Source organism: Panthera tigris, chromosome D1 (genome assembly GCF_018350195.1).
Source record: "Panthera tigris isolate Pti1 chromosome D1, P.tigris_Pti1_mat1.1, whole genome shotgun sequence".
In the NCBI taxonomy this organism is placed as follows: Eukaryota; Metazoa; Chordata; class Mammalia; order Carnivora; family Felidae; genus Panthera; species Panthera tigris.
Window position 1 is genome coordinate 87,529,678 of NC_056669.1, and position 15,848 is coordinate 87,545,525.

Genomic DNA, 15,848 nt, shown 5'->3' on the forward strand with positions numbered 1-15,848 from the left:
AGAGCCATAAATGAGCGGGTGCAAGGGTGTTTTTTCCAGGTTCCAGGACTTCCTCCTACCTATTAGTCACCAAGGAAAGCCTTGTGACTAATACTTGTCACCCTGGGATCTGGGTCATGATCTTCCCCTGCACTAGATAGAGTCTCCCACTATGGCAAAAGCAAACATGACCAGCACAAGTCTGCAAAAATACAGCAATAATTAGAATTAATATCTCATGTGCCAGAGTACAAAGTTCCTTCCAGACGCTTTTATTAAATCCTCACAACCATCCTAGGAGTTGGGTACTCTTTTCAGTCCTGTTATAGAGCAGTGTTTCTCGTCAGTGGTTAATTCTGTCCCCCAGGGGACATCTGGCAATGTCTGGAGACGAAACTGGTTGTCACGGCTGGCAGCAGAGGGAGTGGGGGATTGCGCAGGACTGCCCCACAAGAAAAACCAGCCGGTCCGAAATGTCAACAGTGACAAGGTCTGAGAAATCCTATTACAGAGAAAGAAGTGAAGGCACAGAAGTTAACCTGCCCAGGGTCACACAGCTCACAAGCGAGGGCACCAGGAGTGATACCCAGGCAGTCCGACCCTGTGCTATGCCCTTAACGCTAAACCCAGCGGCCCTGCCATCCCAGGAGCATGGACAACGCACCGGGTGTACTGGCCCCTCACTTACAGTAGATAAATGGAGAGCTGGAGCAGCTTACTCGAGGCAAAGCAATTTGGGACCCAACTCAAAGCCAAAGCATTTCAGGGCTTGCTATGCAGACTGCTTCTCTCCTTGGGCTCCCCGCATTGAGACTTCACCCTGTGAAGATTCCACCGTAGTAGATTCTGAGGAGGAAATTTCTGAGGAAATCAAAAGGCTTTTCTGCCAACTCCAGAGCCAGTAAGTGAGTTGAGCTCTCAGAGACCAGTGGCCTAAACACAGGGTCCCTTAGGGTGCTTTCCTACTGTGTTTCTGTTTCCTCCTTCCCTGAACTGACTCACCGTCCGTCAAAGTTTTGCAGTAGAGACTACAGCCTTTCCATTCAATTGGGTTTATTGATCACTAAGCAGCTGACACTTGTAAGGCCCTCCCTGGGCAGGAGGGCTCCCTGCCTCCTCGATACCCCCCGGCCCCGGTCCAGGAGCAGCAGTGATGGCTGAAGATCGATGGCACCTGAAGAGCACATTCTGGGACAGCTGGCAAGCTGCATTTAAACAGAATCACTCCGCATCCTTTGTTGGAAGATCCATGCCCGGACCTTGATGCCTGGTCTTCAACACTGGTTATGAAGATTCACTGGCCTAACATATTTAAAGTACCTGGACACAGCAGGCTGTTAACAGAAAAAATCTATAATAAATACTGCTGTGGCTGTGAATTTGACCCTCACTGCCATTAGAAGAGGGCCAAATACTGACCTGTTCCTTACTACCTTTATTTCTGTAATTCTCCACAGGAAAAGCACAGACCTGAGGCTTCAGCAATATGGGGCTTGGTCCTGGCATGGCTGTGACCTAGCTGTGAATTCTGTGAAAGGGCATCATGTTCAATGGATTTTTATGGGGACCTGGTAAGATCACGGATGAAAAATGTTTAAGGTGCTGCGGAAAGGCCAGGCCTATTATTACATACAGGTGTCGAAGTGTGGAAACAGAGGCCAGAGCATCCACCCACTGTCCTATCTGGCAAAGGACAGACAGTGACAGTGAGGTGGGATAAGGACCAACCTGAAGATTATCAGCAAGGTGTCTCTGGCTTCTTTTGGAACTTAGGTGTCCTTCATGTGTCCCAGGAGGGTCTTGGCAGTCCATTGTCTTAGTTCCTTCTCAGATTGGAGGCAGGGGTGTGTGAAACTTCTGAGCAAGAGTCATCAACCGAGACTGCCCTCAGGGGCAGCTCTGTGGGGAAGGGAGGGATGGGGTTGCTATTCTTAGGGGAACTGGCTGCCTCTGTCTCTCAACCCAATCCTCCTGTGGATTTATCTGTTGCCCATTAGACTTTTGCTGTGACACCCCCACTCTGGGTATTACACACTGAAGGAATCTCCTATTTACATTTGAAATACAAATAAAATCCCTCCATTTACCTTTACCCGTCACTGCTGGCCTTGGGAACCCTGCCAGAAATTAGGGTATCAAAGGTTGAATGATGCCCCTAAGGCTTGGGTACCCCCAAAACACTGCCTCTATTCATCAAGGACTCGAAATTCTCTGCCATGGTAGAAAAGGGGGAAGGTTCTTCCATAGTGTCCAAGGATTGCATGTTAAATTTCCGGAATTAAACAATTCTGTGTGGCGGAATCAATTATTTGTATGACAAATACTTAGGGAGCACCTGCTACGTGCCAGGCGCTGTGTAAGGCAGAGGGGTGACAACGAGCTCACGGGGAAGCAGGAAACAACCCAAGAATAAGCTCTGGGTGCCGCGGAACCATGAAGGAGAAGTGGCACTTCCAATCGGGGGTGGAGGAATCAGGTAAAACTTTCTGGAAAAAGCAGAACAACTCCACCTTGTTCCTCTAACTACTTAAGGCTGGGTTGCATTTCTCAGGCACTCAAGGGAAAAAAATAAGTTTTCATTTCCAAAGCTTGCTTTGTTTCAGTTTTACCAGCTCCCTTGGCTTCAGTAAAATAGTCAAGGAGAAGTGACACTCCCTCAGACTACCCAGGTGTGGAAACTGATTAAATAGCAACTAGCAGCTCAATTAACCCTTGCCCCTTTGGTTGATTATCTCAGTGAAATCTTACAATCTCCTTGCTAAATGAGTCCTACAACTAGGAGAACGGCACATCCCCACCGTAGATGCAGCCCTTTTATTCCTTGGCTGGAAATGAGATCGTTGGGACTTGCCTCAGCCGATAGATAACTGAATAATTCAGAAAAGTCCTCACTCACTGTTTTGCCTACAGACTCTTAGACTGCAGTGGTATTGCTACATTGCCTGTACTAATGAAGCGCCAGACAGGCCTTCCTTGACTGTCATTTAAATTAGCTCTGGCCACACTATACCATTATCTTGTCTCTCTTTTTTTTTTTTTTTTAATAAAATTTACTGCAATCTGTATTTGTCACTCGTTTATAAGCTTCATGAGAGGAGGACCCTCCTCGCCCCACTCTGCACTTAATCCACAACACTTTTAACAGTAGTGGGCACAGGGTCAGTTCTAAGTATTTGCTGAATGAACTGCTACTATTTACTGAGCATGTACTATATGCTAAGATCTTTAAATCTATGATCTCACCCAATCCTCATACCAAACTTATGAGTTAGGTGCTCTTATTACCTCCCCGCCCCCCCCAACCCCCATCCATTTTACAGATGACAACAGTTAAGAAATACGCCTCAGGTCATTCATATAAATAGCAGAGGTGAGCTCCAAACCCTCACTGGGACTCCAAAGTTTGCACTCTTTACCACTGTGACAGAGCTACTATCCTCCTGCACTTCCTGGTTACAGCTTTGGAGTCAGAATGTTCTAAGCAAAATCCTATCATTTAACACAGAGCCTCGGAATTGGAGAGGATTTTCTCAAATGCTCTGGACCCTCATGAAAGCTTCCTAAGACAAAGGGCCAAGAAGAAACCCAGAAGCGAGTCTCAGCATCAAACTCACACACAGGGATATGAAAGAGAGGGCAGGGAGGAGGAAGGCAGTGAATGCAAGAAGCTTCTATTTTCTGCCAGGTCCGTGTTTATAAATACCACTCTATTAAAGTGGTTTCTCTACGTCCTGTAAGGAAGCCATGAAGATATCATCACTTAATGACACTACCCTGGGAACACGGACATCGATACCAAACGAGCAAGTGATATTGAACTACTGCTGCTCTGTGAAGCTGAGATCATGTCGTATAAACACTACAGAACTTTTATCATCCATCTTGGGCTGAGCAAAACCATATTTGCCCAGCACTCTGAGTAATGGCCAGGAAAAGATGGATTAGGGCCCTTAAATTCCTGGTTGGAAGACATTAAAAGTTTAACAGCTCTATATAGCTGAGTCAAATACATGTGCCCATGCTGTATAATTAGCAGGCACAACAACAATAAAGATATAATTGGAAGGGAAGACCAGCAGGACAAGAATACGAACCGGCACCCTCCTCCCGGGTGTAGCCATTTCTCACTTGGTCTTCAGCTGTGTAAACGGTAACCTTGCTGGCCTTGGGCTTCAGTGTAACAAAGGTTTGGATCGTCCATTCCTTTCGGAAGCAATTTCTGCTTCCCTCTGAAGTCAGCTTTCAGGCATAAGTAATTCATTGCTCCTATACCAAACATACATCCCACTTTGTCTAAAAAGACTTCATAAATCAGCCTAGTTATTGTTTACTGAGGCCAGGTTCTCACCTACAGAAAATGAGCATCCATGTTACTAAGTGGAAGCGAATGGTCGCCTTGCCTGCAAGAGACTTCCCTGGAGACCAGGGAATGCACAGAGGGAGATGCTTGCTCTGAACATCCAGGGAGCTTTGCTGTCAAGTGCAGTCCTGCCATCTTGACCACCGTGGCTTAAGAAGGATTGCTCGGGGGCGCCTGGGTGGCTCAGTCGGTTAAGCGTCCGACTTCAGAGTGAGAATACTGTCACGATCTCGCGGTCCGTGAGTTCGAGCCCCGCGTCAGGCTCTGGGCTGATGGCTCAGAGCCTGGAGCCTGCTTCCGATTCTGTCTCCCTCTCTCTCTGCCCCTCCCCTGTTCATGCTCTGTCTCTCTCTGTCTCAAAAATAAATAAACGTTAAAAAAAAATTTTTTTTAAAAAGGATTGCTTGGCATGGGAGAAGAGGGTCAATTAGGGAGTCAAAAACCCATCCTGCAAAGAAAATCCCAAGGAGTGATGACCCTAGATAAGAAATGGCCCTTTGGGATAAGCCCTTTAGTGGAAGACACCTGTGTTCTAGCAACTTCTGGCTACTCTGCATCTTCAGGGGACCCTGGAGAGGCAGCTGTTCTTTCTAGCTCCAATTTGCAGTTGGAAAAACTGAGAAGTTCCTCAACCTGCTGGGCACCAGCTGTGTGTGAAGGGCATTTTGGGTTTTGTTTGGCACATACTGTTCCATTTTTGTTCTAGTCTGGTTTATAGGCACAGGGCCTCAGTCTTTTCTCCTAGGGGGCTTTACTTCTTTGAGCTCAGTCTGGGCCTCCCCCTCAGCCCAAAGTACAGGATTCTTCCCCTGGGCTAGGACGGTGGGTGGAAATCCCCCTGCCCTCCACTTCCTCTCCTGGAGCACACATTTGCTGCCACAAACCCAGAGGGCAAAGCACAATTATCAGCTGTGACATCATCGACAGAGATTCTGGGCTGACCTGAACTCTGACCTAAGAGGAGGAAAATTAAAAGGCAAATGCTCTTCTCTTCCAGGCATCTCCTTTGGTGGTGCCAGAATTAAAACCAAAACCAAGGAAGGTCTAAGCAAAGCCATGCTGCTACATACAAACTATCTTCTAGGCCTCTAAATGAGGCCTCAAATGTCAGCTGCCCTCCTTGGTAACTGGACTAATTAAAAACAAAGCTGTTACCTCCTCCCTGATGGCTAAAAGCTTGAACTCTGGAGCCTGCCTAGGCTCAAATTCCAGCTTTGTCACTTAATATCTGTGTAGTCTTGTGCAAACTGCTTAACTGCTGGGTACCTTGGTTTGCCCATCTGTATGATGAGGATAATACTATGAAGTACCTACCTAATAGGGTTGCTAGGGTTTCTTAACCTCTAAAGTGCTAAGAACAGTGACTGAGAATACTGTTAAGTGTGCTCACTAAATTTTAGCTATTGCGATGTTCAACCACATTTAAAGTTGACTCCCTTTCTCCCTTTTCAGTACCCACCTGGCCTCTTCTGCTGACTACTTGTTTGCCACTGAAAGCTGTCCCAAAAATGGCCTTCTGATCCGACTGCATGGATGTCTAGCCATTGTACCATTCTAAATAATTTATGGTTTGCTGACTTCTGAAACTGGAGTCTGGTAGGCAGTTTGCTGTTAAATGTATGTCACACCCTAACCTTACCAGGGAGAAGGTCAAGTGCTTCCCTTCCACCCTTTGCACTGAAGCCTTGTCCTCCTTCAGAGAAATGCAACTACTGAGTGGTTCCTTCTTCATCACGCAGCTGCCCACCCCCCACACCTCTTTCCCATAAGCAAGTTTGTTGGATCATCATCTCTTTCAGGAAAGCCCATAAGGCTGCGCATTTAGTACAACACAGGGTTTTAATCAATTGCTCACTCGATTGGTGACAGCTTAGAAATTGAGGCCCTAGGAGCCAAGTATGTGGTTCTCTTTCCAGAAAGGGGATTCAGCAGTCAATTTCCATTGTCTTGGGCACATACAGGTAAGAACCCACCACTACTTCTCCACCTTCCAGGAGAAGGCCTGAAGTGCACCCTTCAACCCAGCAAAGCCCAAGGCAGCTGCACCCGATCCTGGTCCTCCTGCTCCCTTCCTCCCCTCTCACTTATCCCAAACTCAGGTCTTAGAGTTTGGATCCTCTGGCTGCTGCTATTGGGCTATAGGGTCAGAACCACAGTCCATCTGCCCTGCTGTTGGGGAAAGACCACTAGCGACCCAGTTAAGCAAGGCAAAGAGAGGCAGGGCAGTAACCTTCGTGTCAAGTGAAGTTAAGGAATGGCTTGGTCAAGAGCCTCAATCAGCGAACAGCATCCAGATAGTGACAACAATACGAAGAACACAATGTTCTTCAACCTCAACTTTATCCTCCAAAAGACAGGCATCAGAAGAACTATCTTTGGCAAGAGCCATTTAATGGACTCCACCCTCAGAACAAACGCTTTCTCCCAGATCCTGGCACACTCAACCAGCTTCGCCCTTGGTAGCCCAGGGCTGGATTTCTCTCCCATCCGTCCATGGCCGAGACCCGCACACTTACCATTGGCGTTCTTGCCACAGATGAGATGTTCATAGGGCTGCAGGACGCCCCAGAGCTCCGCGTCGTTGTTGATGACCATCTCCAAGGCCTCGGCGGACACCTCCCCGCCCCCAGCCCCTCCACCGTCGGGACTCTGGCTGGCCAGCACCCTGGCCCGAATCTCCTCTACCAGGTTCTCCATGCAGGCGGTGAGCGAGATGGCCGCGTACTCGTGGATGCGCACGGAGATGCGGGTGTCCACCATCCAGCGGAAGAAGCGGCCCACGGAGAAGGTGAGGCCACAGCGCGCGGACTTGCCCCGGCGCAGCCCGTCCCCGGCGCTCATACTATACAGTGACAGCGCCTTGACCGCAGCCAGCGCGCAGCTCTCGGCCAGCGCCCAGCTGTGCACCAGGCGCACGGCGCTCTGCACCTCGAAGCGGGTGCACTTGGCGTGCAGCACGCTCAGGCGCTGCGCCTCGCGGGCCACTCGGATGAGCGCCCTGCGGAGCAGCCCAGCCAGGCGTCGCACCGCCTCGGCGGAGAACAGGGGCAGCCGCCGGCCGCCGGCGCCTTTGCGAAGCACCCGGGCCACGTCTCCCTCCGTCCAGGGAAACTCCTCCAGCTCGGGGAGGCGCGGGCAGCGCGAGAAGAGGTCCGCCACTTCGGGGTCCTCGGGCAGCACCGTGTTCACCGTGTCCCAGCTGTTGTGGCGGCTGTTCATGGAGCCGGAGTAGCACCACCAGGCCGCCCCGCGGTGCTGCTGCGCCGAAGAGTTGAGCGCCTGCGAGTTGGACTTGGAGGACGAGAGGCTGAGTGAGCGGCACGAGTCCCCGGCCCCATACCCGGAGTCCAAGGTCAAGTCCTCCAACGTCTTCAGAGTGGAGCTATACGTCCCGGCCATGGGGAGCCTGCCGGTCGCGGCCTCGCCGAGCAAGGGGCGCTCACAACTCCATGCTTCCTTTCCCAAGTGGGCAGAAACAGACTCTAGGCTCTCCGGGACGCCCTCCTTCCTCTCGGCGTCCACATCGTCCGCCCGGAGGCCGGGGGGAAGGCGGGAGAGATTCTCGGCGGCCGGGGCCCCACGCGCCCGGCGTCCGAAGCGAAGCTGTCACTGGAACGGTCCCCGCCGCTCCTCCTCGGCACTCCCCCTGGCCCACCTCAGCTTCCCGCCGGCAGAGCGTCTGGCCTCCGCAGAGAAGGAATCCCGAGCGAACAGGGCGGCGGCAGAAGGAGGCGGCGGCTCGCGGCGCCGCGCGAGTCCAGGACCAGCCGGCGAGAAAGCGCTCGGCAAACTTCTGCGCGGCGCGGGCGGCCGGCACAGCTGGGTACCGGGCCGCCGCCGGCATGCAAATAACCCGGGGCGCCTCACCAATCATCGTCCGCGACGGGCATGAGCTGCACCAATGATCTCCTCGAGGGGCGGTCACTATGCAGATTTCACTGGGCTGCGGGTGAAACCCCGCGGCGGCGGAGGCGGGGCTGGAGGCCGAGGGTCGGGTGAAGCCGCTGGGATGAAGGTGGAGGAGGGGGAAGGGAGAGTCGGCGAGCGGCGGAGCGCGCTGGGAGGTGGGAGCAGAGACCGGGAAAGGAGGGGTCGAAGCGTTAGGCTCGGGAGCTGACGATTTAAAGAAAAATTTAAAGGAAAACCCCCTGTGAGCAGCCCCCCGCCCGCCGTCCAGGCTTTGGGCGTTCGCAGCTCCTTTTCAAGCCCTCTGCAGCCTACCACCAAAGCTGACTTATCAAGTGTGGGTCTGGAGGTGGGAGGAGTGGGGGAGGGGGCACAAACCAGGCACCCCACCTCCCTCTGGGACTTTCTGGCAAGCCTCTCCCGTTTTTCTAGATGAATGAAACTCCCCTTGTGTTTAGAGCGAGGAGGGACGCCCCTTCTTGCTTCTCCCGAATCCGTCTGGTTTTCTTTACGTTGCCATCCAGGTTGCAAACGGAACAGATCTGATGAATAGACTGGCTCCAGGAGGCCTGTGATCCCCTCTCTCCCCACCACTTGAACTTACGTAGTTTTCTGAGTATTACTCGGGGGAGAGGGTCCTAATTTGTGTCAGATTCTCAAAAGGGCCCGTGACTTCTCTGTTACAGCTGTACAGTACTGCTCGCTGTCAGGTGGATCCTTTCTGTCTGAAGTGCGAATGTCCCAGCGGGTGTGTGAAGGTGAGACATTTACCGAGTATTGGCCTGCGCTCCGAACAGCTGGCTGCATGCACCACCTCCTAATGGTGTGCCAGTGGGCAAGCCCCCTGCCCCCTTGGGACTTGGTCCCCCCCCCCCCGGGGTGAAATGAGTGCTGTCCTCCAAAGCGGCGCCGTTGTAAACCTGTTTCAGGGCCTGTGTCCAGAAGCGGTCAGTGGGAGCGCGATTCGTTTCCAGCAGCGCCACGCCCAGTCCACTCCGTCCGGCTGCTGTCCTGCAACTGTTCGCACACACGTGCTCGAATGTGCATATGCCCCCTCCAGTGGAACCGCAAAGTCAAGGAGGAGGTTGTGCACGCGTTGCCCCCCAAGTCAGCTTCCCGTGCTCCTGAATGGCTCCTTTGTGCTCTATCTTACACAGTTCCAACCTGAGGCCGTGAGGTGGATACGAATTAGAAATATCTGGTTTGTCTCTTTCCTTCTGAGATTAATGGCCCTTCCCCTGTGAAACTCCTTTTTTCTTTAGCAGTTTGCCTTAATTTGGCCTTTCTGCGGTCTTTATTTATGCAATATCGCCGCCTCATGGTCGGAAGTGGAAACCGAGTCCAGGATGAAAGTGATACGGGACCCAAGTTCACAGAGATCAAGTTAACAGAGGACACAAGATGTGACTACATCTCATAGAAGTGACATAAGAAGTGAAAAGTAGGTATTGAGGTTCAACTTGCCAAAAATTCGAAAACAAATATGATGCAATTTAAAACTTAGTAAGGGAAACATAATTTTAAAGCAAATGTCGCCCTCTAATGGACTTTTAGAAGAAATTCCCCACAAGTTTGGGGTTTTTTTTCTTTTTGTTGTGTGCATACTTAATAAGCAGAGAAAATTTCTTTTTTAAATGTTTAATTTTTAAATGTTTATTTTGAGAGAGCGAGAGACAGAGAGCGGGCGGGTAAGGGGCAGGGAGAGAGGGAGACACAGAATCCGAAGCAGGCTCTAGGCTCAGTACAGAGCCTGTGGCTGGGCTGGGACCCACCAACCATGAGATCATGACCGGAGCCAAAGTCAGAGGCTTAACCCAACTGAGCCACCCAGGCTCCCCAGCAGAGAAAATTTCTGAACTGGAAATTTACAACAGGGAATTTACTGAATGGAAAAGTTATCTGGGAAAGAGCCAATGGCATTTATCTTATATTTAAGTGACTTGATGGCATAGAAGTGTAAATATAATCAAACAGGCTACAGCCAAATTTAAGAATATTGCGTATATTAAACTACACCGCAAGGATTTGTTCCACAAAATTCAGCCCTGGAAAATAATACTGGAAAAACAACTGAGTTTCATTAATAGATTACAAGGAGAGAAAGAGATGGATAGGAAACCTATACACTAAAAAGGACTTAAGCCATATTGACTAATTAGCCATAATGTGTGGAATGTATTTGGAATTTGATTTTTTTAAATCAATAAACATTTGACATTATGAAACAATTAGAAATCAGGAACACCGCCCAGATCTTTGCTATTGTGAAATCGTTGTTACTTTTTTGGTGTGGTAATGGTAGTATGGTTTTGCTTATTAAATATTCTTATCTTTTAAAGACACATACTAAAGTAAGTGTTTTGTAATTTTCTTCATTAAAAAAAGGAAGAAAATTCCTATGGGAAAATCCATTAAAGGGACTAGAAAGTTAATGAAAGATGGTTAAGATTGTAGACCTCTTGTCTTTCATATGCTCATTAGAGTCTTCTATTGCCAACTTGAAGACTTGAAGAATGTGTCTCTTTGTGTTTTGTGTGATGGGGGGAGAAAGAAAATGAGGAAGAGCAATAGAGATAGAGAACAAGATACATTGAGCTATGTTAGAAATTAACCAACTGATTGATTTCAGTTAATCTTCTGGGAGATTGCAAGCGGGGTGAAAAACTTTGGATCAAGAAAGGGCATGGCTTCTTATACATACGTGCGTGCGTTTAATTAGGGCAATCTGGTGGTAATGTGCTTAATGTTAGCAATGCAAATTATATTAGAGCAAAAGGAAGTATTGTCCCAACCCAGGCCTGGCCCAAACATCATTTTTGGAAAAAAAACAACTGTCATGTATCTGGACAGGTTAAAAAGCGCATGATGAAACCATGGCGAACATTGGGAGAATTCCCAGTGGAGTGAGCAATTAAAAATCTGGGATTGCCCATGGAGAAATCATATAAGAAGCTTGAAATAAAATTTAGAAACTTTACTTTGGCTGATGTCTCGTATTCGGTTATACATTTTCTTACAAAATCAAAATCAGTCTGGAGATTAAGGAACAAAATACCCTAGAATTTATCTTGAAAGGGAAGTGGTTAAAACTATTCAAGGACAGACAGAACTCTCATAGGAGAAAGATAGATCATGTCCTTGACTTTAGAGAGTGGCTAAGTTTTTTTGTTTTTTTTTTTTTAACGTTTATTTATTTTTGAGACAGAGAGAGACAGAGCATGAATAGGGGAGGGTCAGAGAGAGGGAGACACAGAATCCGAAACAGGCTCCAGGCTCCAAGCCGTCAGCACAGAGCCCAACGCGGGGCTCGAACTCACGGACCGCGAGATCATGACCTGAGCCGAAGTCGGCGGCTTAACCGACTGAGCCACCCAAGTGCCCCGAGAGTGGTTAAGTTTTAATTCAGTTTGTGGATCATTTTGGGTAAATTCAATAATATTTTTAAAAAATTTTTTAAATGTTTTATTTTTGAGAGAGGGAGAGAGACAGAGCATGAGTGGGGGAAGGGCAGAGAGAGAGGAAGATACAGGATCCGAAGCAGGCTCCAGGCTCTGAACTGTCAGCACAGAGCCCGACGTGGGGCTTGAACTCACAGACAGTGAGATCATGACCTGAGCCAAAGTCGGATGCTTAACCTACTGAGCCACCCAGGCACCCCAATTCAATAGTATTTCTTAAACACCTACTGGATCTAGACTGTGCTCAGCACCATGGAGGTGCATTAGACAAGATTCCTGCCATAAAAACAAAAACAAAAGCAAAAACAACAACAACAACAAAAAAAAACATGCCCAATATGTAAAGACAGACATATGAGACTAACTATTCTGCAAAATATGCTTTGCAGAGCTGCTCAAAAACCACTGACCAAAAGCCATTGCCAGCTCTTCAATCCACCACACAGATTGTTGCACCTGGAGCACATATGGTATAAACATGAGGAAGAAAAGACTCTGTGGAATACAAGGAGAGCTGAAAAAAGGTACCCGCAGTTACACAACCGTGCCGTGATTAGCAGAGAAGTTTTGTAGCGGAAAATCAAGCAGAACCCTCAGTTGTTGAAAAAGGAACCAGTGGTGTGGAAGATTCAAGGTAGTGCTTCCATCCCATGCAATCCATGTTAGCCCATTCCCGACGCAGTTCCCCCCCCCACCCCCGGCTCTTTTTTCTGGACCTCATGACTAAAGAGACACACAGATCACTTGAAACAAAGAGCCCCCAGGGTAACCAAGAGAAAAATAAATAACACTTCTCCAAAGCACATTCTGTGGAATGGTCTCATGGGTTGGTCCGTGAAAAAAGGATCAGTAGTTAAGTTTGGGAAATTCTGCATCCTGTTTCTCCCTCTAGTATATTCATGATGGACAGTATTTTATTTAAGGCTCTTTTATATTTTCTTTAATCCAGTATATACCAGGCTTAACTAGGCAGAGAACTCCCCCCACCCCTGGGCTGCTGTGAAGCATTTGGGACTTCTCATTTAACCTGAAGCAGAAAAGACAACAACCATGTTTTATGAGTCTGCTCCGGCAATGGAGGTAAGGTAGGACCCATGGAAGAAATCCAGATAAATCCCAGAACAGGGCAAGGTCCCCCATGTGACCCCTGCATAAACCTGGAGTTTAGTGATCTGTTAGACACAAATGTGATTCAAAGGTGGATCCAAACCTAGAGCATCGGTCCCCAGGAGACAAGGAGGTAGGGTGGATGTGGGCACTGGCACACATCAAAAGGTCCACAGAGAAAGTGAGGTGGCGGGGGGTGGGGGAGGGGAAGGAGAGTGATGTGGAATCAGGTCTCTCCAAGAGGGAATTCTGCTGTTAGGCACATTTGTTAGCTGGTATTAGAGATGAAGCCATCAGCACCTGGGGGTTAAGGGCAAGAACGGCAGGGGACGGTCTGGAACTTAATGATACAGAGATGAATTAAAGCAACAGGACAGAAATCCAAAGAATAAACTTGTAGAGATAGCAGTGCCCAAACCCCACATCTGGATGTTCTATTTGCCAGTTCTCAATTCACTGCTGTTGTGTTCTTCTGTCCTGGTATAGAGAATATCTGGAGTGAAATATGGCATTCGATTCTGCCATATTTACTAAGCATTCATCTTTTAAAATGCATCTGGGGGGCGCCTGGGTGGCTCAGTCAGTTGAGCGGCTGACTTCGGCTCAGGTCACGATCTCGCGGTCTGTGAGTTCGAGCCCCACGTCGGGCTCTGTGCTGACAGCTCGGAGCCTGGAGCCTGTTTTCGATTCTGTGTCTCCCTCTTTCTGACCCTCCCCCGTTCATGCTCTGTCTCTCTCTGTCTCAAAATTAAATAAACGTTAAAAAAATTTTTTTAAATGCATCTGGCATTCTTATTACAAATCCAAAGTCCCAGACCCCCTTTTGAAAAACGTTTTATTTATTTGAGAGAGAGAGAGAGAGAGAGAGTACAAGCAAGGCAGAGGCAGAGGGAGAGGGGGACAGAGGACGCAAAGTGAGTTCTGCCCTCATGACAGCAGTGAGCCCAATGTGGGTCTTGAACTCACCAACTGTGAGATCATGACCTGAGCCAAGTTGGACGCTCAACCGACTAAGCCACATAGGTGCCCCAACCACCGCCCTTTCTTAAAGATCCTGATTCAGTAAGTGTAGCGTGTGATCTAGATAAAAGTATATTCAACAAGCATTCCCAGAATGCTAAGGCATTTGTCTCTTAGACCTCAGAGTGCCTAAGGACTGGTATAAAAAATGCTTGTTCTTTTTAAAAACATTTTTTAATGTTTATTTATTTATTTTTGAGAGACAGCGAGAGAGAGAGCACGTGTGCACAAGTGGGGGAGGGGCAGAGAGAGAGGGAGACAGAGAATTTGAAGCAGACTCCAGCCTCCAAGCTGTCAGCACAGAGCCTGACTGGGGCTTGAACCCACAAATGGTGAGATCATGATCTGAGCTGAAGTTGGACACTTAGCCAACTTCGCCCCCCAGGTGCCCCTGAAAATGCTTATTCTTGAGCTGTACCTGCAGAGATTCTAATCCAATAGGCCTGGAGCCTATGAATCTTCATTTTTAACCTGTAGGTCTCAGGTGATTGGAAGTCCAGAAAACTTGCTCAATTTGCGCATCAGGCAGTTCAGGTGTTCCCAGCAGGTGGCGGTCTTGTTCATTCTGCTAAAAATTTGTACGTTAAAAAGTTAAATTATTTACTTGTCAGCTGGATCTTTTAAAAAGTTTTAAATTTCCCAAGTACATTGATCTGGGACAAAATTGCTATTCATACTTATGAATCCATTGCATAATTTGAAGATTTATTGAATCCATTGCACAATTTGAAGATTTATTGTATCCACTGCATAATTTGAAGATGCCTCTGTCTTCCGTTGAGCAAGGATCCTAATATACAGGAGTGACTGCGCACAGTTCCCAGCACAGGGATAGGAATAGATGGAATGATCTTCATAGTTTAGACAGAAGTCTCTTCAGTCTTTTCAATGCTGAATTAATTTGAAGACAAGGCTATGGTTGGAATATCTCTTAATTTAGCAGCAAAGGTTTAGAACTGAACCCTATTTTAATCTTTTATAAAAGCACTCCAGGGGCACCTGGGTAGCTCGGTTGGTTAAGCTTCCAACTCTTGATTTCCACTCAGGTCATGATCTCCTGGTTCATGAGACCAGACCAGTGCAGAACCTGCTTGGGATTCTCTGTCTCTCTCTCTCTCTCTCTCTCTCTCTCTCTGACCCTCCCCTGCTCTATCTCAAAAATAAATAAATAAACTTTTTAAAAATAGCCAAGATTTGTTGACTTGTATTTGAATGATCTTAGTTATAAACTTTTTATTACCGAGAATTACAAACAGAAAAATAGACAGAATTTGATAATGAACCCTCATGTACCCATCACCCAGCTTTAATAATCGTCAGTTTGTGGCCAGCCTTGTTTACGCTGTCATCTATTTCCCCATCTCCAGTATTTTTTTAAAGCAAAGCTCAGATATCATAACAGTGGGTAATGTCCATCTAAGTCTGTCTGCCTGGCTGACTCAGTGGTTTGAAGCAGGTCTAATACGACCATTCTTAATTTGAGTCCTGCTAGTTCCACGTTAAGAGAACATACCCCAGGGGTGCAAAATACTGCCTTTGATGCCAAGAAGACACTTGCATTGCAACTATGTGAAGGGAACTAGAGGGTATTATGCTAAGTTAAATTAGTCAGAGAAAAGCAAGTATCATATGGCTTCACTCATATGAGGACTCTAAAATGCAAAACAGATGAACATAAAGAAAGGGAAGCAAAAATAATATAAAAACAGGGAGGGGGACAAAACATAAGAGACTCTTAAATATGGAGAACAGACAGAGGGTTACTGGAGGGGTTGTGGGAGGGGGGATGGGCTAAATGGGTAAGGGGGATTAAGAACTACACTCCTGAAATCATTGTTGCACTATATGCTAACTAACTTGGATGTGAATTTAAAAAATAAATAAAATGGTAAAAAAAAAAAAAAGAAAGAAAGAAAGAAAGAAGACACTTGCAAATGTGGCTGCTGCTTTAGATTATGGAGTTTCGGGTACTAGGTGGTACTTTCTATTCCCATGCAAAAATAACCGTGTTATCAGTA

At 47.7% G+C, this 15,848-nt stretch overlaps 1 protein-coding gene across 1 annotated transcript in view; it reads right to left on the reverse strand.

Moving 5' to 3' along the window:
- ABTB2 (ankyrin repeat and BTB domain containing 2) overlaps nucleotides 1-8,117 on the reverse strand; it is a 173,832-nt gene extending 165,715 nt beyond the window's left edge. Inside the window, exon 1 of the mRNA XM_042959573.1 lies at nucleotides 6,856-8,117. Within this exon, the coding sequence (XP_042815507.1) occupies nucleotides 6,856-7,738 (883 nt within the window). The 5' untranslated portion in view covers nucleotides 7,739-8,117. The remainder of the gene's footprint in view (nucleotides 1-6,855) is intronic.
- Between the last annotated feature and the right edge of the window lie 7,731 nt (nucleotides 8,118-15,848).